Source organism: Nannospalax galili, unplaced genomic scaffold, assembly GCF_000622305.1.
Source record: "Nannospalax galili isolate Female #2095 unplaced genomic scaffold, S.galili_v1.0 scaffold139, whole genome shotgun sequence".
Taxonomy (NCBI): Eukaryota; Metazoa; Chordata; class Mammalia; order Rodentia; family Spalacidae; genus Nannospalax; species Nannospalax galili.
In genome coordinates, this window is record NW_008345884.1 from 165823 (window position 1) to 190733 (window position 24911).

Here is a 24911-nt window from a genome sequence, read left to right on the forward strand (position 1 = left end):
CCTTCAGGTCTTTGATTTCTTTCTGTGTTCCTTTAATTCATTTAATTCTTTTATCATGTTTATAATTGTTCTTTTGAGTTCCATGTCCTGCATAATCTCTAGGGGGTTTTCATTGTACTCCTCTAGAGGACTATTGGTATTTGTTGGGGATATGTTATTTTGGTTTATCATGTTATTATTTTTTCTCTCAGATTTTGACATATGGATTTCTTTTGCAGTTTCTGATTCTTGTGTGAGACTCAAGCCTTCAAATTTAGGTCTTCTTTTTTTTGAACTTTAAATGTCTTTGTGGTTTACTTTTTGTGCATGAAAATCTGGCTTGTCTAAGCTTCCAGTTCTCTCTTTTGATTTGATATTGGAGTGTCCAGATTGCTTTTATCTTCAGGAGTTCCCCCAGAGGCCCAAGTCAGGTGAGGATCAGATGCTCTCAGCCTTTCTCCTAAGGTCTGGATCCCTCCAGGAAAGATTTTGGTATCAGGAATTTTGGGGTTGGACTGGCATGGGAACCAGGCCAAGGAAAGATGCTGGTCTAGGGCAGCTGGTGGCCTTGCCACCCAGAGATGCAAAGGCAAATGGGGGTGGGAAGTGGCCCCAAGGGCTACTGAGGACTGCACTGAGGAGCTGGGTTCATCTGGATGCAAAGGATCAGGAAGAGGAAAGGTCAGACCCGGTGTCTAGGAAAGAGATGGGTGGGTGGTGCAGGTCCAGGGAAGTAGAAGGAGGTGAGGGCGTGGCCAAGCCCAGAGTGCTCCTGGGGACCTCAGAAGGCACTAAGTTGGTCTTGATGCAAAGGATCAGTAAGCAGTATTGGTTCCCCAGGTGTCTGGGGCCCCAAGACAAGGAATGTGACAGGACCCAGGCTAGGAGGAGAGATCGGTGGGGGAGATGGGAGGGTGAATGAGGTTGGAGGATTCAAGGCGCAGAGAGGTTGCGATGGCCTACCCTGGAGAGAGGCCCATGGGTCCTGCAGACCCAGGGAAGCAGAGCAACAGAATAATTTTTAAAAGTCATCAGAAGAATGTGAGAGGTTATAAAGTAGTATGAGAAGGGACCCTGTCATCACTTTCATCTCAAGTGAGCTCTGGTAGTTAATTTCCTTTTAAAAAGATTTATTATTAGTAATAATGATTATTGTGCATGTTATGTGGGTATCATTGTATACATGTTATGCTGTGCATATGGAAACTAGAGAACAATTTTTTGGAGTTGCTCTTCTTACATCTTTACAAGGGAATTGAACTCAGGTCACTGGGCTCTCATGACACGTGCTTTTACCCTGAGTCATCTTTCTACCCTGATTTGTAACTTCTTACGTATTCTTTAAGAATTTCATTCCTGTACATAATGTACTTTGATCATATAGACTGTTACTACCCCTTCAAGCTCCCAGATCTTCCCACCATGTCCCTCTCCAAACTTCAGTTCTTCTTTTACCTTTCAAAAAATAAGGATTGAGTTCAGTTGGTGCTGCCCCTATGCACATAGGTCATCCACTAGAGCATAAACAACATAAGTGGAGCCATAGCCCTGAACAAACTTAATCTCCCAGCCACTGCCTAGAGCTCCTCAGCTAGGGGTGGGGCTTTGTGAGCCCCTCCCCCTTCTATGCTGGAATCTTAGCTGGTTTGATCTCCTGCACAATGGCCCCATCATGTCCAAAAGACAGGGTTTTGCAGTAGTATTTCCCCACCTCTGGCTCGGTCTTATGCAGATACCACAGCTACTATGAGTTTGTTAGCACAATGGCCTCATCATGTCCAAAAGACAGGGTTTTGCAGTAGTATTTCCCCACCTCTGGCTCAATCTCTTTCCACTCTTCCTCAAAGTTTTCTGAGCCTCTGGGGAAAGGGTGTGACATAGTTGCTGCATTCCTAAATGCACTTTTTAATCATTTATTCTCTACGTTTTGACCAGTCATTAGTCTTTTGTGTCCATTCAAACAGGAATTTCTCTGTAGAGGACAAAGAGATACAGTAATCTATAGGTATAAAAATAAGTACTTAGAAAACAGTTTGATATAACAACTCTTTAGCAAAATAATACAGTAGCTTCTCCTGATGGACTATGGCCTATCCAGTCACAGGTTCTTGCACAAATTTACAGTACCAAGCATGAGTTCCCTCTTATGACATGGGCTTTAAATCCAATCAGAAAGCAGTTGGTTACTCCTACCATGACACTGTTTCATAAGTAGGCATATATTTCCAGGCAGGCCCTTATTGTAATTCACAGGGTTCACGGTTGGGTAAGACAATTGATGACTTTTCTTTCCCAGCAGACTATATATAAACTTCTGGCACTATGAAAGATAGCTGGGAGGGAGGAAGAGTCCAGGTTGATACCAGGTCAAATATCTTCTACATCCTGAGAAGCAAGCATGTGGTTCCTTCAGCAACAGGATCTCACCATCAAGTTCTAGTGGGTAATCAAAAGAATGTCAATAGAATTTATTGTTTTGTTCCTGAAGGCTCTAAGTTTTCAATGATTTCTCTCCACTCTGATTGATTAGAATCCAGACTCCTAACAATATACAACATCCAGAATCTCCAATTATGTACCTACCTCCTTTGGCATGATGGGATTTATATTTGGCCAAAGACTCAGGGAGGCCTCCTGTTATATCTAGAGTTCCTTATTCTCCAATATCTTACCCACTGAATCTCAGAAGTTTTAAATGCAAAGCTTTTTTCATATACACACTGAGATATTTACTCTCTGCTAGGTGTCCATATCTTTAAAATAAATCAGGAAGATTCTTCCACAAAGAAAGCTAAGAAGAATGCATGCTATACACATGACTAAAGGTTGCTGTATGTGGTTTTCCATTTTTATAGTTTATTGCTACTGGATGAAAAGTTTGATGTTCCTTATTATGGTCATAACTAAAAGAAAAATCATGGGAAAAAGCATCTTCCATGTTCACACATCCTTTTGTGATTAGCATTCTTATAAACACAAAGAAATTACAACCAGCCCTGATACCAAAAAAATAATAAATTGAAAATACAATTCACCTATGGTGAAATCAGTGGTGTGTGTTACAAGTCTTGTTGACATGTGCTGATGAATCCCACAGAATTTTGACTGTTCTAGGCATGCATAAATGGAAAATAAATATACTCATTATATCTAATTCTGCTGAGCCTCCTAGAGATGAGAAGAATAGCCTATAAGTAAAGGCTATTGTGGTAACTTTAGGGAAAAAAATCTGACTTGAATTAAAAAACAAGATTTAGTGAAACTGGTCAGGAAAACAGTGTCAGGAATTTGTGTGGCATATTGTTTGTTGCTCATAAAGGAGTATAAAGAATTAAATAGTCATTAAATAGAATCAAACTGGACTATAGAGTAACTGCAAAGTCTAGATTTAACCTTTGTAGGACATTTTGAACTACTGCTCCTTTGTAAGTTAGAAAAGCTGGGTTTAAATTAAGATTAGTATGTCAGAAGTATTGAGAAATACAGGAAGATGATACATAATGATCATTCAATCATTATAAAAATCTTATCAATAGTGGAAGTATGGAGGTCAGTGACTCCTAGGGATTACTCAGTTCATTAAAACAGGAATTCTAAATGTGTTTTAGAGATAAACTATAATGGACTACTTGGCACACATAAAAACTCCATTTTCTTTTTTCAGTGTATATTTTTATTGATCTTTTTGGCATTTCACATAATACATCTTTTAATCATACTTATACCCTCTCCCTTATCTGTACCCCCAAAAGGTCCCCCCCAAATGATTTGATGCACTTTGTCATATATGTTAAGGCCAATCAATTCAGGTTTGTGTACCCAGATGTCTCTCAGTGTGAGTTCACTCACTAGAGCCTGCTCAGCATACCCAGCGTCACTCCCTTGAAAAAGATCAACTCTCCCTCACTCAGCAGTGATTATCAGTCAATAGTTTCTCCACTAAGGTTGGGGCCTCCTGCCCATTTCCTCAGTTCTGTACTTTTGCTTTCATATGATTGAGCTTACATGGATCTTGAGCATTCTGTTATCATTGCTGTCAATTCATATGATTCAAGCTCCCAGAGGCCTGTTTCCTTATGGTCATGTACCACCCCTAGCTCTTACAATCTTTCTGTCCCCTCTTCCACAATGGTCCCTGAGCCATGAGTGGATGAAGTTTAATATGAGTCCTATCCAGGGATACATACTCTGCAATCTCCTATTATCTACACTTTAGCCAGTTATGGCCTTCAGTGTTCATTGCCTTCTGTTGAATGAGGAGGCTTTGCAGGTGAGAGGTGAGAGATGCATTAGTGTTCTCTCTATCCCTCTTCCATTATGTTCTGTGAGCCTTAGCGGTACAAGTTCCACTGTAGATGTGTCACTTAGGGTTGTACATCTCATAAATACTTGTTATCTGTATTACTTGTAGAATTCTGTAATAGTCTCTATCTGTTGAAAAAGAAGATTCTTTGATGGTATATTGCCTGTAAATGTAAAGATATATGCTTAGCATAAAGTAAGGAATTACATTTGTCTAGGGATGTGACAGATGTAGGGTTTCCTCTAGGTTCTAGGACTTCTCCAGCCATGTGTATTTGAACATGTTTACACTGCCACACACGAGTTCATTCCCACTGAGAGGGCTTTAAGTCCAATTAGATAAATGTGATTATCCCCAAGAGAAAAATGCTAATACTGAACCAATATAGTTTGCTGTGCTGGTCATTGTTGTGGTTATTGGGTTTTAAAGCTGGGAATGAATCATTGATTGATTTTCTCCCTTAGCAACTTGCATAGTATCCTCTCTGAAGTTCTAGCTCTATTGCTCCTAGTCCTGTGTTCAAAGTATGTCCTGCCTTCAATAATAAGGTCTTACCTTCAAGATCAATGAGGTAATCAAGGGCTGTGGCAATAGCCTGTGTTACTTTGGAAGTCTCTTGGACTACACTGACCAACCAACTTGAAGGAAGGTTTCTCCTGTCTGGCACTGTGTATCTTGTTATATAGCCTTCAGCTATACACATGTTCTTATGTTCAGATATTGTCTGTGTTTTTTTTTTCCAGTGGGTTTTTGAATCAATACATTTCCCTCTGTTTTTTTACACCACCTAAGTATTATTTATGCCTTACCTCTCTCTCTCCCTGTCTAACATCCCTCTTCCCTCTGGAGTTATTGTACCCCCATTTTTCCCTTGATAATACCTGTCTCCTCTTATCCCCCCTCTCTTGAGCTACTTCTTTCCCTTTACCCCTATGGGTCCTTATGCATCCTTCCCTCCTCCCTTCCCAGGTAAATATTCCTATTTCTCCCAGTTCCTCCTTGGTAACATCTGTCTCCTACTATAAACTGTTATATTAAGTGAAATAACATAGTCTCAGAAAAGCAAATGAGGTATGTTTTCTCTCATTTTGAATCTTCATACTAAAACCTTATATGTGAATATATATCCTGATGGAACAGCAGGAGTCAGTAAAATGGAATGAACCATGGTGGTAAAGGAAAAGAAAGAGCCTGAGAGGGGGATAGTAAGACTCAGTTTTTTTAGAAGCAAAGTTTATGATAGAGGTAGTATCTATACCCTATTACAGAAGTTCAGTGTTGTAAGAAAAATCTCAGTATAGTCACTAAAGCTAAGAAGGGCTACTGGTACTATTTGATTTTTTTACTAGAGAAGTAAAAAGTATGACATGAATTTAGGGCTCAAAACTTCACATCTCATCCCAATCAGAATGGTAATCATCAAAGAAATCAATGAGAACAGCTTGGAAACAAATGACAAGAACCACTGTCAAAGGCAAGGGGAAAGATGTACTTCAAGGGTGGTGGCTATGGTGGTTTGAATGAGAAATGTCCCCCATGGCTAAGGTATTTGAACTTTTGGTCCCTAGTTTGTGGTGCTGTTTGCGGGAAGTCATAGAACATTTAGAAGGTGCAGCCTTGTTAGAGGAAGCTGTCCCTGGGAGCAGGCTTTGGGAGTTTGTTCCCTTGTCCCGCTTTCATTTTGATTGCTCTTTGTTTCATGCTTGCAGTTGGAGATATGGATGTTCAGCTTCCCACTCTTCCTGCCATGCCTGCTGAGCCTCCTGCCATCATGGACTCTCCATTCAGAGCCATAAGTCAAAATAAACTCCTCTTTCTATAAGCCACTTCTGGTCATGGTGCTTTAAGAGAGTAAGAGAAAAGTAACTAACTGTGGGAGTGCAAACTAGTGTAGCCACTATGGAAATTAGTGTGGAGATTTCTAAAATAAATTAGAATTACTACATGATCCAGCTATGCCACTTCTGGGCATACACCCAGGGGCATACACCCTGCTGCTCTATTCAAAATAGCAGGAAATTGAATCAGCATACATGTCCATCTACTGATGAATGGGATTTTATTCATCCATAAAATTATATTATAAAATTTGCAGGAAAATGGATGGCACTTGAAAAAGTTATACTGAGTAAGGTAACTCAGGCTCAGGAAAGCAAACACCACAATCTCATATATGAATCCTATTTCCTATTTTGTATATTTGTACTTATATGGGAGTAAATGTATATAATAGGCAGAAATTGAAAGGAACCTGTGAAAGGAGGAAAAAAGAATCTTTTAATGGAGAAGGTGAGGAGGATAACAGAACTCATGTTACTTGAAAGTCAAAGGGGGAATAATGTGGGTGGAAATATTTAAGAAGGTATGCAGACCAGTGAGATGGGAAGAGCATGGCATTGGGGCTATTAGTAAGGTGGGGTGGAGATGGGAAGGATTCTGAATGTGATCAGAATACATTGTATGAAATTCTTAAAGAATCAATAAGATAAATTTAAGATTTTATTTTCTTTTTTAATTTTTAAAAATATTTTATTTCTTATTTTTATTTTATTTGTGTAAGTGTATTACCTACACGTATATAAGTGCACCCCTCTCATGCAATGTTTGCAGAGGTCAAAGAGGATGTCGAATTCCCCTGAAACTGGAGTTATGGATGGTTATGGTTGTTAGCCACCATGTGGGTACTGGGAATCAAATCAGGGTCCTCTGCAAGAGGAGCCAGTGTCCTTAACTGCGGAGCCAACTCTCCAGCCCCAAGATTCTTCTTTAAAAAATATTTTATTGTTTTTTTTTATTTTATGTGTATGAGTGTATTGACTGCATGTATGTAAGAACACTTGAGTCATGCAGTGCCTGTGAAGGTCAGAAGAGGGTGTTGGATCACCTGGAATTGGAGTTGGAGTTGCAAACAGTCATTAGCTGCCATGTGGATCCTGGAATTTGAGCCCAGGTCCTCTGCAAAAGCAGTTAAAATTAAAATTGAGCGATCCCTCTGGTTCTTTTTTTTTTTTTTAAGATTCTTAAGTTCTCTGATAACTTCATTGTGGTAGAAGACAAAATTGGAACAAAAATTATGAAAAAGTTAGCTTCATCTGTAAATTATAATTTTCACTTACAGAAAACAACTCAATTTTTCTCAAAAGGAATCAAGTTGTTTTATTGTTTGAGAATTTTATAAATGTATGTAGTGCTATTTTATCAAATACACCCTTTTTCTCTCTCTTTGTTCTCACCTCCTTCATTGTGGTAGAAGACAAAATTGGAACAAAAATTATGAAAAAGTTAGCTTCATCTGTAAATTATAATTTTCACTTACAGAAAACAACTCAATTTTTCTCAAAAGGAATCAAGTTGTTTTATTGTTTGAGAATTTTATAAATGTATGTAGTGCTATTTTATCAAATACACCCTTTTTCTCTCTCTTTGTTCTCACCTCTGCCCAGTAACACTTTTCCCTCCGAACTTCACATGCTGTTTTTTTTTTTTTTTTTTTCAAACCCACTGAACCCACTTAGGGCTGTCTATATGTCCATAGGTATAGTGTATAGGGCCATTACTGGGGCATAGATAGTCTTCCAGTGGCCACAGCTCTGAGAAAAACTGACTCTCTTCCCTCAGCAGTCATCAGTTGCCAACAGTTAATCATCTAGGGATGGATCTTTATGAATTCCTCCCAGTCCATGCTGGGAATTTGGCTGGCTTGATCTCATGCAGGTCTTGGGCATGCAGTAACAACCTCTGTGAATTCACATGAGTAATGGCATTGTCATATCCAGTAAATGTTTCATGCAGATGTCCACTCCCTTTGGAACTTAACAATCTTCTGTCTTTTCTTCCAAAATGATTTCTGAGCCTTGTGGGGAAAGGTGTGATACTGATGTCCCATTTGGAGTTGAGCACTTAGCAGTATCTTATCTTTGACCAGTTATGGGTCTCTAATTAATCACAACTTACTACAAAAAGTAGCTTCTCTGATAAGGGATGTAAGATGTACTAATCTATGGCTATAAAGAGACAAACTTACTTAGGAAGCAGTTTATTACTCTGTTCATTTCTCCCAGGCATAGTATTAGGTTCTTAGCTAAGGTCTATGGCCTAGCCAGCCATAGATTTTTGGCTCAATTAACAGTGCCAGGCATGAGCTCACTCTTGTGGAGTAGGCTTTAAATCCAACCAGAAAGTGATTGATTACTCCCAAAACATTTTTGCCACTATTGCATAAGTGAGCCCATCTTACTAGACCAGTTGTTATTACAGCTTCCAGGGCTCACAGCTGGGTAAGATGTTGATTATTTTTCTCCCCCAGTAGCATGCATAGCAAGTTACAGCATTATGAAAGCCACTTACTAGGAATAAAGTTTCCAGGTTTGCACAAGCTTGATTTATTCCATGTCACATGATTCAAATATGCGATGCCTTCAGCAATACAATCTTACTGTCAAGTATTGGAGAGTAACTAAGAACAATGTCAATAGCCCATAATATTTGGGGGGCTATGGAAACCCACTGACCAATCATTCCAAAAGAAGTAACCCATATCTGTCACTGAGCTTTTTACTTTATAGCCTGTGATGTCTGGAAGAGGTATTGTCCCCCAGGTACAGGGTGTAGTGGTTTGAATGAGAATGTCCCCCATAGGTTCTAAGTATTCAGACATTTTTGTCCTCAGTTGGTGGCACGGTTTAGGGAGGTCTTAGAATGTGTGGCCATGCTGGAGGAAGCATGTCACTGAGGTGAGCTTACACAGTTCTTAAGCCTTGTCAGATCTCCAGGCACTGTCTTCTTGTGTCTGCTTGAACATGTGAGTGTTTAACCTGCTCCCGTCACTTGTACTGTGAAGTGTCTCTGCCATGATGGAACCGTACTTCCTTTTATAAGCTCCCTTGGTCATGCTGTTTCTATCAAAGCAACAGAAAAGTAGTAATACATAGGGTCACTCCATTTGAACTCCATATATATATATATATATATAATATATATGAAGGTTCTACAATAGAAGGTTCCATGTGACATTTTCAAAAATCTTTAGTGTTAGTTATCCCTCTCCAAACTCACTCTTGTCCCCTTCCACCCCATACACCACCATATTTTAACCATCCCTCTCCTGTTATTTCCTTTCCCCCCTTCTTACCACCTATGTTCTCTCTCCCTTTCCTTGAACCTTCCCCACTAAGGTCTCTTACTAGTTTCCTGCCTTCTATGTTTCCTCCAGTTTAAATGACTATATGTTAAAATTAAAAACTAGCATACTCATATGAGAATATGCAATATTTGTCTTTCTGAGTCTGGGTTGCTTCACTCAGAATGATTATTTCCAGCTCCATTCATTTACCTACAAATTTGATCATTTCAGTTTTTTTACAGCTAAATAATGTTCCATTCTGAATGAACTACGTTTGCACTATCCATTCATCTGTTGTAGGATATCTAAGCTGTTTTCATTTCCTGGATATTGTGAATGAACATGGATAAGCAAGTATCTCTGTCGTAGGCTATGAAGTCCTTTGAGAATATGCCCTGGAGTAATAAAGCTGGATCATAGCTTGCTTTTTGAAGAATGTCCAACCTGACTTTCAAAGTGATGCACCAATCTGCACGCTCACCAACAGTAAATAAGTATTTCTTTTTCCCTATATCTATGTCAGCATTTGGTTTCATTTCTTTCTTTGATCTTAGCCATTCTGACTGGGGAAAGATGAAATCTCAAAGTATTCTTAATGTGCATTACCCTGGTGGCTGAAGATGTTGAGATTTTTAAAAAGTATTTCAGTTATTTACATTTATTTTTTGAGAACCCTTTAGCTCCATGCTTCAATTTTTAATTGGATAGTCTGCTTACTTGGTAATTAGTTTTTTGAGTTCTTTGAATTATAGACACCAGCCTTCTACCAGATTATTTTTTTCTAATTCTATATGCTGTCTCTTTACTAGAATGATGGTGTCTTTAGTTCTGTAGAAACTTTTTAGTTTCATGAAGTCCTATTTGGGCATTGTCGGTCTTAATGCCTAAACTACCAGGGTCTTGTTCAGAATATCCTGCCTATAAGTTGAAGTGTATTCCCTACTTTCTCCCCATCAGACTCAGGGTATTGGGTTTTATGTTGAAATCCTTGATCCGTTCAGAGTTGAATATTTTGCAGGTCAGGGATAGGATCTAGGTTCATTCTTCTACATGTAGTCATCCAGTTTGACCAGCAGCATTTGTTGCAGCTGCTGTCTTTTCTTCAGTGTGTATTTTCATATCTTTTTTTTTACTTGATTTTGTTTCAAATCTAATTGCTTTCTAAATTTGAACATTTTAAACTTTTACTTGAGAAGAATGAAGTCCACATATTACAAACCATAAGGATCTGGAAAATAACCCATGCAAAGAAAAAGATCATATCTGCTTTAATGTAAAAGAGTTGAATAATTTTAAATTAGAATCATAATTTCACAATGTTACTATTATTTGTTATTAAAAGGAACTGACTCTATCTCCAATTCTGAGAGCTTAAATCAATATTTATTTGAAACTATATTGAAAAAGAAGATTGAAAACTGAGTTGCTTGCCTAGCTAAAGGCATTTGCTAATTCTTACTCGTCTGGTGGCTCAGCACATATACACACTTGCTGCTCTTGCAAAGGACCAGAGTTTGATTCCCAGCACTTTCATCTGATTGCTAAGGACACCTGTGACTACAGTTCCATGTGATCCAATACCATCTCCAGGCCTTAAAGACCCCTGCTGGCATGTGGCACATGTGCACACACACACACACACACACACACAGGTGCACACACACAGACACACAAATAGAAAAGATTTTTTAAAATTCAAAATAAATTATTTGTCTTGGATAAAGAGTAAAAAGAGAGCCCTTTTCCCAGGAGTATGGTAAGAGTGGAGGAAGAAAGAAGAGGTTTTTTGAAATTGGTGTTCATGAATTTGACCCTGAAAATGGACTTGGTTTGTTGTCTAAGAGGAAGTTGCTTCTGCTGCTGAGAGAAGATGGTGAAAATGTGTTGAGGTGGGAAAGTTATGCTCAAGGAAAGAAATATAAACAAAATTACAAAGAAAGTAAAGTTGTTCATTGATAATTTCATGTGTGTGTATGTGTGTGTGTGTGTGTGTGTAAAGTGCATTCTGAATATCCTCACCTCAACCTCTTTGATCTCCATTCCATCCCTCTCCACATCCCTCATCCTTGCAAATGCCTTTCCTACACTCATGCCTGCTTGTTTTGTTTTGTGACTGACAGAACTTAATCAAGGCTATCTGTGTGACAATAGGTTTATAACTATGCATTGGAGCCTGGTAAGCCTGGAAATATTATTTATTTCACATATATACAGATTTAATACACATGCACAATTATATATATAAAGCAAAAGGATCCCTAATGCAGCAACACATATTTGCCCTTATTACCTTCAGTGTGTTCTGTTTTCTCCTCTGCTTGATCATATATCATTCCACTTGAAGATTCTGCATTGGCTCACTGAAGATATCATAGTGTCTGGATAACAGTAAAGAAAACATTCTAGTGGAATTCGTGAAATGTCGGAGTGAAGGACTATAGTGAGGTTTTAGGGATAAGAACTGCATGTGCTGTACAGGTTAGTCTGACAAGGACACCGGGCTGCTGATTACTGTGGTCATGAAGGCAAATATCTTTTTCCTGAATAAATGTCAGCTAAGCCAGGTCACTGCAAACCCTGCTGAGCAGTGGTAATAAGAGGATGATTGAAGGTGATGAGGGGGAAAATGAAGAAATGACTCCAAGACATATGTGGAAAACAATTGAGATTTTAAAATCTGCCTATGACTCTAGGTGAAAATAGATTTCAAAATATTTATGAGTAAAATCAAAGCATCCATATGAAATGATTGTTTCACAAACCTTTTGAAATATAATCACCTATAATCTATGACAAATCCAGTCAATTTGTAAAATATAAAACCTCACATAGACTTGGAAGAAAAGGGAAGTTTCAAATACATGTTGAAGTTCTGCTGTGAGCCACACATCATAATGTGTGAGTTTTCCTTGACTCCTCACAACCTTAAAGCACACATTACATCTACAACTATAGGAAAGGGGGATGAGGTACAAAGAACAGAAGCCATTTATCCAGGCAAGGAACTATTGAGCTCAAAAGCAGAAAGCACCCGTTCAGGCTCAAATGTGGTTGTGAAGTTTGAGCTTCACTGATGGTGAAAAATTCTAATTAAGAAAAATATAATTGCTTTTTAAAATTGTGCTTTGTTTACTTATTTTGAACGAAGTGCTTTGTAACACATAACATCGTTTGCAACCTGGTCTCGGTAACTCTTCATAGTCACCCTCGGTTGTTTACATATAAGAAATGAAGATTTGTAATTCAACTGATAAGTAATGATTTTGAAAAGAAATCTTCAGTTTTATAATTGCTGTTCACACTCTTGGCCTTCTGAGCTTGGTATGCTCAGGTCTTACAAACCAGTAGGGGGCAGAGGACAATTTCCAGCCTCTGGCTTCTCTTCCAGAGCCTGCTACTTAGTTCAGGCCTGGATGCGCTTCCTTAGCAACGGGTTGCCCTGGACAACAGGAGGACGCTGGGCCCTAGACCGTGTTTCCTGCAAGTTCCTAGCACCTGCTAGTGGTCAGAGGCGCCAGCGAGCCATGTCGGAGATCCTGTGCCAGTGGCTCAACCAGGAGTTGAAGGTGTCGCGGACCGTGAGTGAGTGACCACAGCTGAGGGCCAGCGGATGAGGGGAGTGCAGCGGGGCTTTCGGATGGTGGCCTGCGAGGTGCCAGAGCACCCCACAGGCTGCCCAGCGCTCCGAGTCCTAAAGATCACCCTGCTCCCTCCAGCCTTTCTCACACCCAGCCCTTCCTCTGGTGTTACCCTTAATCACGTGGTCTCTGCCCTCAGTATTTCTGATTAGTGTGTATTTCTAAGCATTCAGGGAGGTTTAAGTTTGGATGGGCTCCTTTGTGCCCATTGGGAGGGAACTTTCCTCTTGTCTGAACTTTCCTCTTGTCTGAAGTCTGACCCTAATTTTGTCTCCTTGACATCATCTGAAAACACTGTGTGCTTGTCCAGTCTGCCAAACAGGAAGCACAAGAAAGCCTTACAGAGGGTCCCAATTAACCACTCAGCGGGGGAGGGTGCATGTAAAATGAGTCGATGTGGAATGTGTTACATTTGCCAATTTTAGAAACTTTAAGCTCAGTCAGTTTACACATTTCAGTCAATGAGGCACTGCTTACCCTTGCTGGCTGCACTTAATCAACTTGGTTTTATCAGTCATGTAGGTACTACCCAAAGCTCCTGAATCGAACCACCCTAGCAGTTACAAACACTTGTAAATGACAGCCAAGTGCTTCTGAGCCCAGTTTTGCAGCACACCCTTTGTCCCCCTCAGAGAGGGAGATGGGTAGCACAGTGAGAGCTCTTTTGTCAACTGGTTTGGATTTTTCCTCCAGGGAAGAGGTTTTCGGTGCAAATCATTTCAATCTGTCTTCCCAGAGGAACTCTTGTCTCACTGACAACTTGCTACCACTTTAGTCTTAGGTAATCCATGGAAGTTGATAGATCAACCGTGTTTGTGCAGGTGTGAATCGGTTATTATCAACCCAAGAATTAACTCAGTGTCTACAGTTGCATTTCTTGAGGTGTAAACATTAGGTTTATTATTTGCCAATCCACCTCCATCCTCTATAAGCTGCATTACATCTACAGTACATTTTCTGCAGTGGTCTATGTCTTTGTGTCTCTGAGGGTTCCTCTCCTCAGATATGATGTTGAATTCAGAACAATATTTAGCATCTATCATTTCTTCCTCTCTCAGCATAACATACAAAACATAGTATCATGCCCGAAGCTGTACTCTTCTAAAGCTACAACAATCACTAATTTCTTGCTTAAGTTTGCTCATTTATTTGATTATAAAAACCACACCCTTTGTTCAAGTCCCCAGGACTCTTGTAGACTAAAGGACTTTGTGGAAAAAGTAAATAAATTATATCAGAAGCAATAAAACAGTAGATGCGGTTATAATTCTAATAAGTAAGAAATTTACTTTTGAAAGGAAGAATGACTTCATTCTTGAAGATTAAAAGCCTGGAGGCTTTTAAAATAAAATTTGTAACACCATAAACTATGAATGGAAAATTCTCATCTATCTCCTGAAGTATAAATCTGGAAGCCATTGGCAGAGACACTCTAATTCCCTTTTAAACACTAGCAACACTGTTTACTTTCTGAATCCCAATTGCTGCAAGATGTCTGAGAAGACAGTCTCTGAGGCAGCAAAATAGCATGTGGAATGGGCTTTCCACAGCACAGGCAATTGTGTTTATAGTCAAGATAGGATCTGTGTTTACCTAAGGGAACACACTGCCTCCTGTAAATGCCTCATCCTTAGATACGCTGTTCTGTGGGGTGCAGTGGAAGACTGAATAATTTGTAGAAATTATCATAGAAAGAAACAATATTTGTAATTGCCAAAGAAAGTAATTTGGGGATTTCTGGGTAAAAGTTGTATAAGAGGAAGGAACTTGAGCCCAGGCTGCCTGGGTTGAAATATTTATCCACCGCTAGTAGCTTTTACAGCTATTTGCCTAAATTTCATCATATGTAAAAATATTAGTTACAATGATGCTTCATCAATTACATCAAGATTAATGATATAATAGATGTAAAGCTTTGAACTTGGGGTATAGTAGATGTTAAATCTCACTTTTCATCATCTGACATCTTTTTAAAAATTTCTATTATTTTTTATTTTATGTGTATGAGAGTATTGCCTGCATGTGTGTAAGTGCACCCATATCATGTGATGCCTGTGGAGGTCAGAAGAAGGCATCAGATCCCCTGAAACTGGAGTTATGCATGGTTATTAGCTGCCATGTGGGTGCTGGGAATCAAACCCAGATCCTCTCTAAGAGCAGTCAGTGCTCCTAACTGCTGAGCCATCTCTCCAGCCCTTCATCATCTGTCATCTTAAAGCATCAATATGTAAGGATATTTGAACAAAGATGTACATTGGTATGTTGATTATGGAATAGAGAAGAAAGTCAAAAACAATTTGAATACCTTCAACATATAAAGAATTGCATAAATGATTTTTTTCTAACTCTGTATTACTTTAAGCTATTGAATGGCTATTATAACTACTATAACTTTTGACCTTAATGCATTTTCATGAGAATGTTTGTTACTAAGTACAAACTGTCATAGTATATTGTTATTGTGACTAGTATAATAATAATTTATGTTAATATATATATACAGGCATTCAAGAATAGAAGCACATGTGCTATACTATATTAACATGTTGGCTACCCACAGAGCTTCATCTTGTGGTTTATATAAGCATAAAAAAAAGTAAGGAAGGATATAAACCAATATGTCATACTGGTTATTCTGTGGAAGAAGGAGTTATAGCTTTCCTTCTTTATTTATTTAACTTTTTTGCTTGAATTGATTTGTACTGATTTTAAGGATTTTTTGTTTGGTTTGGTTTGGTTTTTTTTTGTTTGTTTGGTTGGTTGGTTTGGGTTTTTTTTTTTTTTTTTTTTTTTTTTTTTTTTTTTTTTTTTGATAGGGTCTCCTTAGTCCCAGCCATTCTGGAAGTCAGGGAAGTCACAGTGTGGACCGGGGTGGCCTAGATCTAGCAGAAATCTACCTGTCTCTGCTTCCCAAGGGCTAGGATTAAAGGCACGTGCCACCTTGCCTGCTGATTTTAGAGTTTAAAAAGAAAAATTCAATACAGCAAGAAATAAGAAATTCAAAGGGGAACTCAAGCTTCATAAAAAGAAGAGAAAACTGTAGTTGAAATATAATAAGCAGAAGGTAATGTAGGAGCTTTTTGAAAAGTTATTTTCTCAAATAAAGCTCATACTTAAAAAAGCTCATACTTAAAATCATAACAGTATCAGTTGTTATTTACTAATGAGCATTTATGTATGTATGTCATGCTCAATGCTAAGACATTTTATACTGTTGCCTATTTGATTTTAAAAATAACTTTAAAAGCAATTTCCCAAAAGTATAGCTGAGTAGACAATGATAGAATGTGTAATTAGTCAAGGTTACCTAGTTAATAGGTTGTAGAGCTAAGATGTGAACCTAAATCTTTGACTTTTGCTTTTAGGCACTATATTTTATATTACAGTTTGTACTTAGGGATATCTCTCACCTGTTATCTGTCATCCATCTATCCTCCAAACATTCACTCATTTTGTAAGGATCATCATCCAATTTGAAATAGAAGTATAGAAATGTAACCACCAAGACATGTTATATAACTCTTCAGGACATAAGGCATTTCCCAGGTGGTTAAGTGACAAAGGTGGAATTATTAGCATTTGATTAGGACTGGTTTAGTCCATTCATTGCTTGTGGAATAAAGAAACAAGGTGAAAACCTCATGTAAATGCCTTGGTAGGGCTAAATAATGCTTTATTTGTTGGAAAGGCAGTCAAAGCCAATTGATTTCTAGATTATATTGAAAGACATATGTTCTCATGTAATAAAGGGTCTGTTATATTACACAAACTGTGTGAGGCAATATTTTAAAGTCCTGAACTACCCTGTTTATCTATAGGAGAGGAAAAAGCATTCTGATTATCTCAACTGAGAATATAGTCATCTTCCACTTGGGAAGGTGGTTGTATATGCTCTTGGGAGACTCAGAAGATTTAATTAAGTCTAACATAGGAAGGTTCCAGTCTATGCTACAAAATCTAATGGCCTTCAATGGGTTCTATTTAACTGAATCGCATTCCTTGGAAATAATGCTTGCATAGCTGTATATGAGATGTGCACAATCCAAAATTATCTGAAATTCCAGTTAGTTTCATAATTAAAAACGAGTGACAGGGTAATACTACTGAATGATTTGCTGTAAAATCCCCTGTGATCTCTGTTATTTATTATTTAGTGTGTTGTATGCATCTTCATGTACATGTGTGCTTGCCTGTGTGTGCACATGTGGATGCGAGAGGTGGAGGTCAGGTGCTCTCCTTTATTGTTATTCACTGATTTTTTTTTTTTGAGGTAGGTTCTCCCACTGAACCTGCAGTTTGTTTAGGCCAGATTGTCTGGTCAGAGAGCGCCCGGAAGCAGGCTGTCTCTGCCCTCCATGTGCTGTGGTTACAGCATGTCCCACCATACCTCTGACATGGATGCTGACATTCTGCACTTATTTCCTCATACGTGCACAACAACTGCTTCATCAAAGGACCCATCTCTGCCATCCCACTCTAGGTTTTTATAAAATAAACATTGCCCCTCTTTTATAATACTCATATGAATTCACTCTAAGAATAAACTAGCATCAAAATGCTATGACTAAACGTTCTCCGTAAGTATGCCTCAAACTCCTCGTAAGGTAAAGGTCAGATCAGTCATAAAGACAAGCATACCTAACAGTCAGTATTCTTTTGGATTCTGGCTATGGATATATCAAACAGTTTAAGTAAATTTATTCATATTTTAACTGTGTCTATAATTGTAAACATTATCAGTGGTTTCTAAGGAACAATAAATAGATAATTGCATTCAGAAAAGAAGTACCTCTATGTCTTGATATTGTAAAATCCAAAGTAGGAATAATAATCTTTAGAGCCCATTCTTGTTCTCAGTGAAATCATAAGGATTACTATGTATTTGGGAAAAGGACAGTTAATTGTAAATGATAACCATTAACAATACAGGCTTACATCTGCTGGATGCTTAGTAAACATTAGTTCAATATTTTTTCTGCCTCTCATTTTAGAATATTGCCTCACATAGTCTCACATCGTGCCTGTCACATAATAGACCCTTTATTACGTGAGAATTTATGGAGTGAGGTGAAAGGAATGCACTGGTTTAGATTGACTTTGCATCTTAAGAGGTCATCTTGAGCTCTTCGATCCTTAGCTTTGTATTGTGGAAGAAAGTTCTTAGGGATTCTTTGATACTAAGTGAAATTACATTTTATTTGATTTTATGATTCAACTTGTCAATTTATCATGGAGGACAAGTCCCCCAGAATAAGTATATTTACAAATTCACATGATACGCAGCTTTGGTGGTCGGGCACAGTCAGAAGAAAGCAAATTTATAAATCAAATTGCTTATTACCAATCAGAAGAACCCTCAAAACGAGTTAATATTTAATTTGTTCTACTCTTATAATGTACATGTTTTGTCTGTATGAACAATGGGATTCGATTCTGTTTGAGTGATACCTATCTACTTCATGATACTTAAGGAAGACACACTGTTTAAACGTTTTTCTAGGATTCCTTCTATAACTGAAAGCTTCTGAAATTTCAATCTTTGTAAATTCTTCTGTTAGAGTATATCTTTACTCTTAATTATATTAATTAGTACCAAAAGTACTATTTATATGAAAGTAAAAAAAAAAACACTAAATAGATTGATTTTTGTGAGTTTTAAGAAATATTCTAAACTTATTTATTGGTTTTTCTGGTTGCATTTCCGCAAATGCCTAATTTTTCCATTTATATTAAATATTAGTAGATTTTAAGAGTAGTGTTCTTTATTTGTTGCCTTAAATTTTATAGGCATAATTTATTTGTTTATATGATTGACTTTTAGAGGCAGGTACTCACTCCGCAGCCCAGGGTGGGCTGGAACCCATGGGGATCCTTTCGTCTCAGCCTCCTGAGTGCTGGTTTTACTGGCCTGTGCCACCATACCCAGCTGGGCATACTTTATTCATAAATTCCTGTATGTTCACTAAATTTTATTGATTTTATCTAATGTCTAGACTTTTTTTCTTGATTGTGAATCTCTTTATCCATGTAGTTCTGCCATTTTTAACTCAAATTATTTGACCATATAGATATGTGTGTGTATATTTAGCATATGCAAAAACCTTAATGATTACATTTCCTTGATGCATTGATATTTTTCAGATTAAATGCCTATATTTATTCTTATATCACTTATTTAATATTGATTCTGGTTAATTAATATAGCCACATTTTCTGTTAGCGTTGCAGAGTATTTTTCCATTGTGATGCAAAGGTATATCTTTTTCTTGTCAGCATATCATTAAACCATGCTTAGATATAGTGCAAAAAATGTGCAGTATATGCCAAGTTTCTCCTTCCCTGTCTACTATATATGTTTTAATTTTCACGTAATATGACCTAAATAAATCATTTTTATTCTTTTCTTTTTAATATGATAAATTTCCATTGCTCCTACAAATTTCATACATGTATACAATGAAACATGATCATATCAAAGCAGAGCTATATAAAAATCCTGACATGTTATGATTTTACCATATTATAAATAATGTGATTTTATATTTGAAAAAGAATCTTAGACTGCTTTGACAGTCCCTTCCAAAACTTATACTGAAATTTAATTGCCTTCTTGATGGTGCTAACAGTAACATCTCTGAGAGGTGTTTTCGTTATGAAGGCCCTGTCCTCCTGGAAGCAGTTAGGACACTATTGAAGGAGTTTCTTATTGTTGGGGTAGACTCCTGATGAAAGGATATCTCTGGGTCTGTCTCATTTCTGTCTTAAGCACTTACTTGTTCTGCCATCTTTTTCCATGTTTTGAAGCAGCAGGAAGGCCCTTACCAAGTGCTTGCACCTTGGCACTAAACTTTCTCACTTTTGGAATCATGAGAAAAGAAGTATAATGCCTGTTCTCTGTTATTCTGTTATAGCAGTGCAAACTGAACCAAGACAGATTTTTTCCTACTTCTCTTCCTTGGTAGATTAATCCATCAGTTAAGTTGGGTTTGATTAGAGTTTGGCTTAGGGTTATACAGATAGGACGTTAGGCTTGCTGTCTCTTAGTTTCTTCCTCTTTCACAGAGTGTCATTAAATCACATATTTCCATATATTTCAACTCGAGTCCAACTCGAGTCCCGTGAAGTATATTACTTCTGATGAAGACAAAAGCTCTTGATATTTCCTAGATATCTCAGCAGCATTTTTCTTGATTAAAACTTGGTTTCCACTCATTAGAATACAGCAAATGTAAATCAGTACTGTGTAAACCAAAGCTAAAGTTTTAAGACACAAAGTTCCATGAATATAATGATACCAAGTATTTTTCCGAATTGAATGTCTATGAATGACATAGAAATTAAGATTTAATTACAGTTAATAAACCTTAAGGATTATGATAAACCTTCCTTCAATTGAGGAAACTGCAAAGGTTGACTATGCCAATCTTACTCTGAAGGAAAACGTGTCAAACTACCTCAGCCAAGATCCATAGAACACAGCTACAGCTGAATGAAGGAAGTTGGTTTATTGAGTGGTTCCAAGGTGAGAACATGTAGCATCTCTGTGTGATGGTGATAGCAAAGACATGGGCTTATGTCAGGTGTTCTGGAAGAGGGTTCTCAAAAACAGTGCTTTTCTCTGAGTTGGATCCTTTCAAGAAAAAGACAGTTTTATGATTATATTTTTTAGTAAGTCTTGCAAGGTGGAGCTCTAGTCACTAAAGAAGCAGTCTTCACTCATGTTATCCAGAACAAGTGGTGTTTGGTTACATTAGTGTTTTGGACAGTTTTTGAACTTGTCTATGTTCAGGCATAATTACAGAGGGATTTATTTGATCCATGAGGGTCATAAAGCAGCTTTGTCTGAAGTTAATAAGTTGTTATACTCAACAGAAGGCAAGGTCTATCTGTGAGTGCTAGTCAGTTCTGAGGAGTTCCAGAGCTTCATAGAACCAGGCTCTCTCCTGCCTGATGGAAGTGGTTTTATCTCTTTCAAACGAAAGTAAACTTACTTGATTTAAAAAAAAAAGTACTTGTGATACAGGCCGGTTGGGTCTTTGCTTCTGTAATAGAGCAAAAGCCATTGAGCATTAAGTGATGGGGGTCATCACCGTATCTATAACTCCAAAGGCCAGAAACCTCTAAAACCTTATAATTTGTCTGCTGTTCATTTAGCAGCAATATCTGAATAGAAATGTTATGTGGATGTTTAGTGTTTATTTATAAGATTAAATGTGAACATTTAAATATGCATTTTCTGTAGAAATCAGCTGATTCTAGATGCATGCACAGAATGGTAGAGATGTATTCTGTCTGTAGGAGTGAAATAATATCTGAGTTTCTGGGTAGTGCCAAATGTTTCCTTTCTGTGCACTGAAATACTGCTTGAACAAGTATGTTTGTAATGTAGTCATCAAATGTCTATTATTGAATATGTAGATTGTATAACTAACATGACCTATTTCCTTAAATTAGAAGAGCATAATCATGGCAATAACATTAACACTGAAAGCATATTGTGGGTCAGGCATTGTGCCAAGCACTTTATGTGCAATGTCTTATTTAATTCTCAAAAACAATTCTTTATGGGCTAAACAGAGTCCACCAAATGTCTTATTTAATTCTCAAAAACAATTCTTTATGGGCTAAACAGAGTCCACCAAATGTCTTATTTAATTCTCAAAAACAATTCTTTATGGGCTAAACAGAGTCCACCAAATGTCTTATTTAATTCTCAAAAACAATTCTTTATGGGCTAAACAGAGTCCACCATTCTTTGTTACAAATATCAAATGATGGCTGTCTAATTACATAAGGTCAAGTGACTCATACATGGACAAGGAGTGAAACAGAACCTCTCTCAAGACCTTATACTACCACTTTGGAGTGTGGTGGCTTTAAACTGTTTTCTGTGACTGGCTCTGGGCAAATTGTCAGAGAAGCAGATGGATCCTTTCATTAGCTGTCTTAGCCTTGCAACCTATCACAGAGGACCACATTATGAGGTTTAGCAAAAATAAAGCTGTATGAGGAGAACCCGACCTGTGACTTGCAGGATTAGTAGTGGTCCTGAGTTATTGATAAACACCCTTCATCCCAGATGAAAATAATCTGTGTTAAGGATGAAGACAGACCCTGTCATTCTTCTTCTATGGAGTCAACTTCTTGTCCTGGAGTCAAATCGTCACTTCTTCAGGTAGGAAATATTAGCTGGTGGTGCAAAGTCATTTGTAGAGGGGACTACTATGAAATTAGTCACTTTAGTGACATTGAGTCAGAGGAAAAACATGATAAAACAAAAAGAGAAATGCTTTTCTCTTTTTTCTTATGCTCTCCCCACATTACCCTCTCCTGTTCTGAATTTCCTGTTGGCTTCTCATGGCTTTTTTTTCTCTTTTTGTGATAGGGTCTTCCCGTAGCCCCAGCTGGCCTAGAACTGGCTACGTAGACCAGGCTGGCCACAATTTCACAGGGCTCCACCTGCCTCTGCCTCCCTAGTGTTGGGATTAAAGGTGTGCGCCACCACACCCAGCTCTCATTATTCACTTCCAATCTATGCTTTTCTAGCCTCATACTGTTCTTCATTTTCCTTTCCTTGCCTCCTTTCTTACATGCATTCTTTCCTGCTTCAATTTTTTACAACTTTCCCCTTTTTTGCTCATACCGTTTGATATATTCTTTAGGCAATATAATCCTTTTTTCTGATCTAGCACACAATAAATCTGAAGTTATTTGTATATAAAAAAGCTTCAGACAGTGCTTTTTATATTTGCTTGTTCATTTTACATAAGTAATTACTCTTTTTACCTTCATACCATAAATACTTTTATTTTATCCATCTCAGAATTGCTTTATTAATATTCGATGGCATTTCAAAGGAAATGGATTGTGATTTCATTTTTAAGTGACCTTTTGGTAGAAAACAGTTTGCTACAGACCGTGTTTCTGCTATATTGAGGGTGACAGGATAGGATTAATTTATATCTTAGCTATTCATGGGCTGAACTTCAGGCATTGGATTCATATAAACAACAAGCATAGTGCAAGCTCCCAAGGGAGACCATAAAAGAAGGCCATTGTCTGAAGGTGACAGAGCAAAAGTTCCTGAACAGAAAGTACTGTGCTAAAAATCAAGAAAAAAACCCAAAGGCCTGGGTCTTAGAAGAAAGTTATATCCAGAGTCTGACAGTGTCGCTAGGTCAAAAAACTTCTTTGAAAACTAAGAGACTCAGGATTGGCTATGAAGGAAAGGAAAGAACAGAAAGAAGGAAACAACTGACAGAAAAGACAGAATGACATGTTGATGGCAGTGATGGGAGTCAGACCAGGGAATAGCTTTGGTGCCTCTCAGGGGTCTGCAAGGGTATAGAAAGTAGCAGTGGGCCAGGAGGAGATGACGGCACTGTTCTGTCTTATGGAGGAGTCATTGGGATTTTATCAGTTTTAGATTATCAAGGTATTATAGAGTAGAAGATGCCTTACTTTAATGCAAGATCAACCAATAATCCCCATGGTAGTGTTTCTATGCCAGCATTACAGTTATTCCTGATTAGACTTAGCTTTAAGAGTGGACATGTGGACTTGAACTTGGGGAGGCACACATTCATCCAGATGTCTTCTGGAATTTTGCTGCACAGTCAGGTCACCCATACTTTTTTTCCAGATCATTTCTCCAGCATCAATTGCAGAACTACAAACTTGAATTCACCTTTTTCTTTTCTTTTCTTTTTTTCTTTTCTTTTCTTTTCTTTTCATTTGGTCTTTATGGAGTCTCCTTGTAGCCACAGGTGTCCTGGAACTCACTATGTAGACCAGGCTGTCCTTAATGTCACAGAGATCCACCTGCCTCTGGTATGCTGGGATTAAAGGCACATGCCACCATGCCCAGCTTGTCCACCCTTTTTTTCCCCAATCTTGCCTTTTGATCCCTAGGCCTAAAATCTGTATGAGACAGACACCAACACAAGCATTCTTCTCAATTTTCACAGCTTCCAGTGTGAGTAGGAATATGAATAAACACAGATCATCACTTTGATTTGCTATTTCAACCACATCCACATTCATTCACATCTAGAGTGAAGGATAAAGTAGGGCTCCAAAAGATCAAGGTCAGGTCACCAGGTCGCAAGAGTACATGGCTTGGTGAGCTTGTTTGCACAATAAATAGTAGCTTTTTGGTTGCAAGATTAAGTAAAAGTCAGTCAAGATTTTGTCCATTTGTTAAAGGCATTCCTACATTCATTTTGATAGTATCACACAGTGCTATGATATTCAGGTTGTGTCATACTAGAGCAAGGTCAGTGAGTGCTTTGGTTATGAAGTGCATACTTATCTGATGAAAGGTTGTTTGCAGGCACATGACACCTAGCTGACCCTGGAGGGAGTGTATACTATGACTTGTGAGTTGCGCTTCCAGAGTTGCCTGTGCTTTAAAGACATTACTCAAAAGTAACAAACAGGAATGATGAAGAAGGGCCTACCTGAATCCATCAAATCCAAATGAATGTGTTCTGCTATGAACAATTTTAAAACAATGATAAAACTGGTCTGCTTGAAGACAAGCTTACTCAGGCCACTAATGAGTGCTATGCTCTTCACTTTAGTGAAAATGTCCTTAAAAACAGGTATTATTGAACTGAATTACCTAAGAATTTATAAGAGAAAATACTAAGAAAATATTGGGAAATATTGTGTGCTATGGTCATATGTGTAAAAACCTTCTATGATCAAGTGGAATCCCCTTAGTGAGGTGCCTAGGGAAGGAGATTTTATGTGAAAGCTCACCTCATTTCCCCATGTCACCCCTTTGAACTCCTCAAACCTAAGAATATTTTTAAAGAAAGAAAATTCTGTTGAACAATTGAGCTATTTTTGCAGAACTTATTATATA

At 37.9% G+C, this 24911-nt stretch overlaps 1 protein-coding gene across 2 annotated transcripts in view; it reads left to right on the forward strand.

Moving 5' to 3' along the window:
• The first annotated feature begins 12809 nt into the window (after positions 1–12809).
• Spef2 (sperm flagellar 2) overlaps positions 12810–24911 on the forward strand; it is a 176260-nt gene continuing 164158 nt past the window's right edge. Inside the window, exon 1 of one of the 2 annotated variants that reach the window (XM_029567817.1) lies at positions 12810–12986. In XM_029567817.1, coding sequence (XP_029423677.1) covers positions 12818–12986 — 169 coding nt within the window. In that variant the 5' untranslated portion in view covers positions 12810–12817. The remainder of the gene's footprint in view (positions 12987–24911) is intronic. The other variant, XM_029567816.1, reaches the window with a different exon arrangement.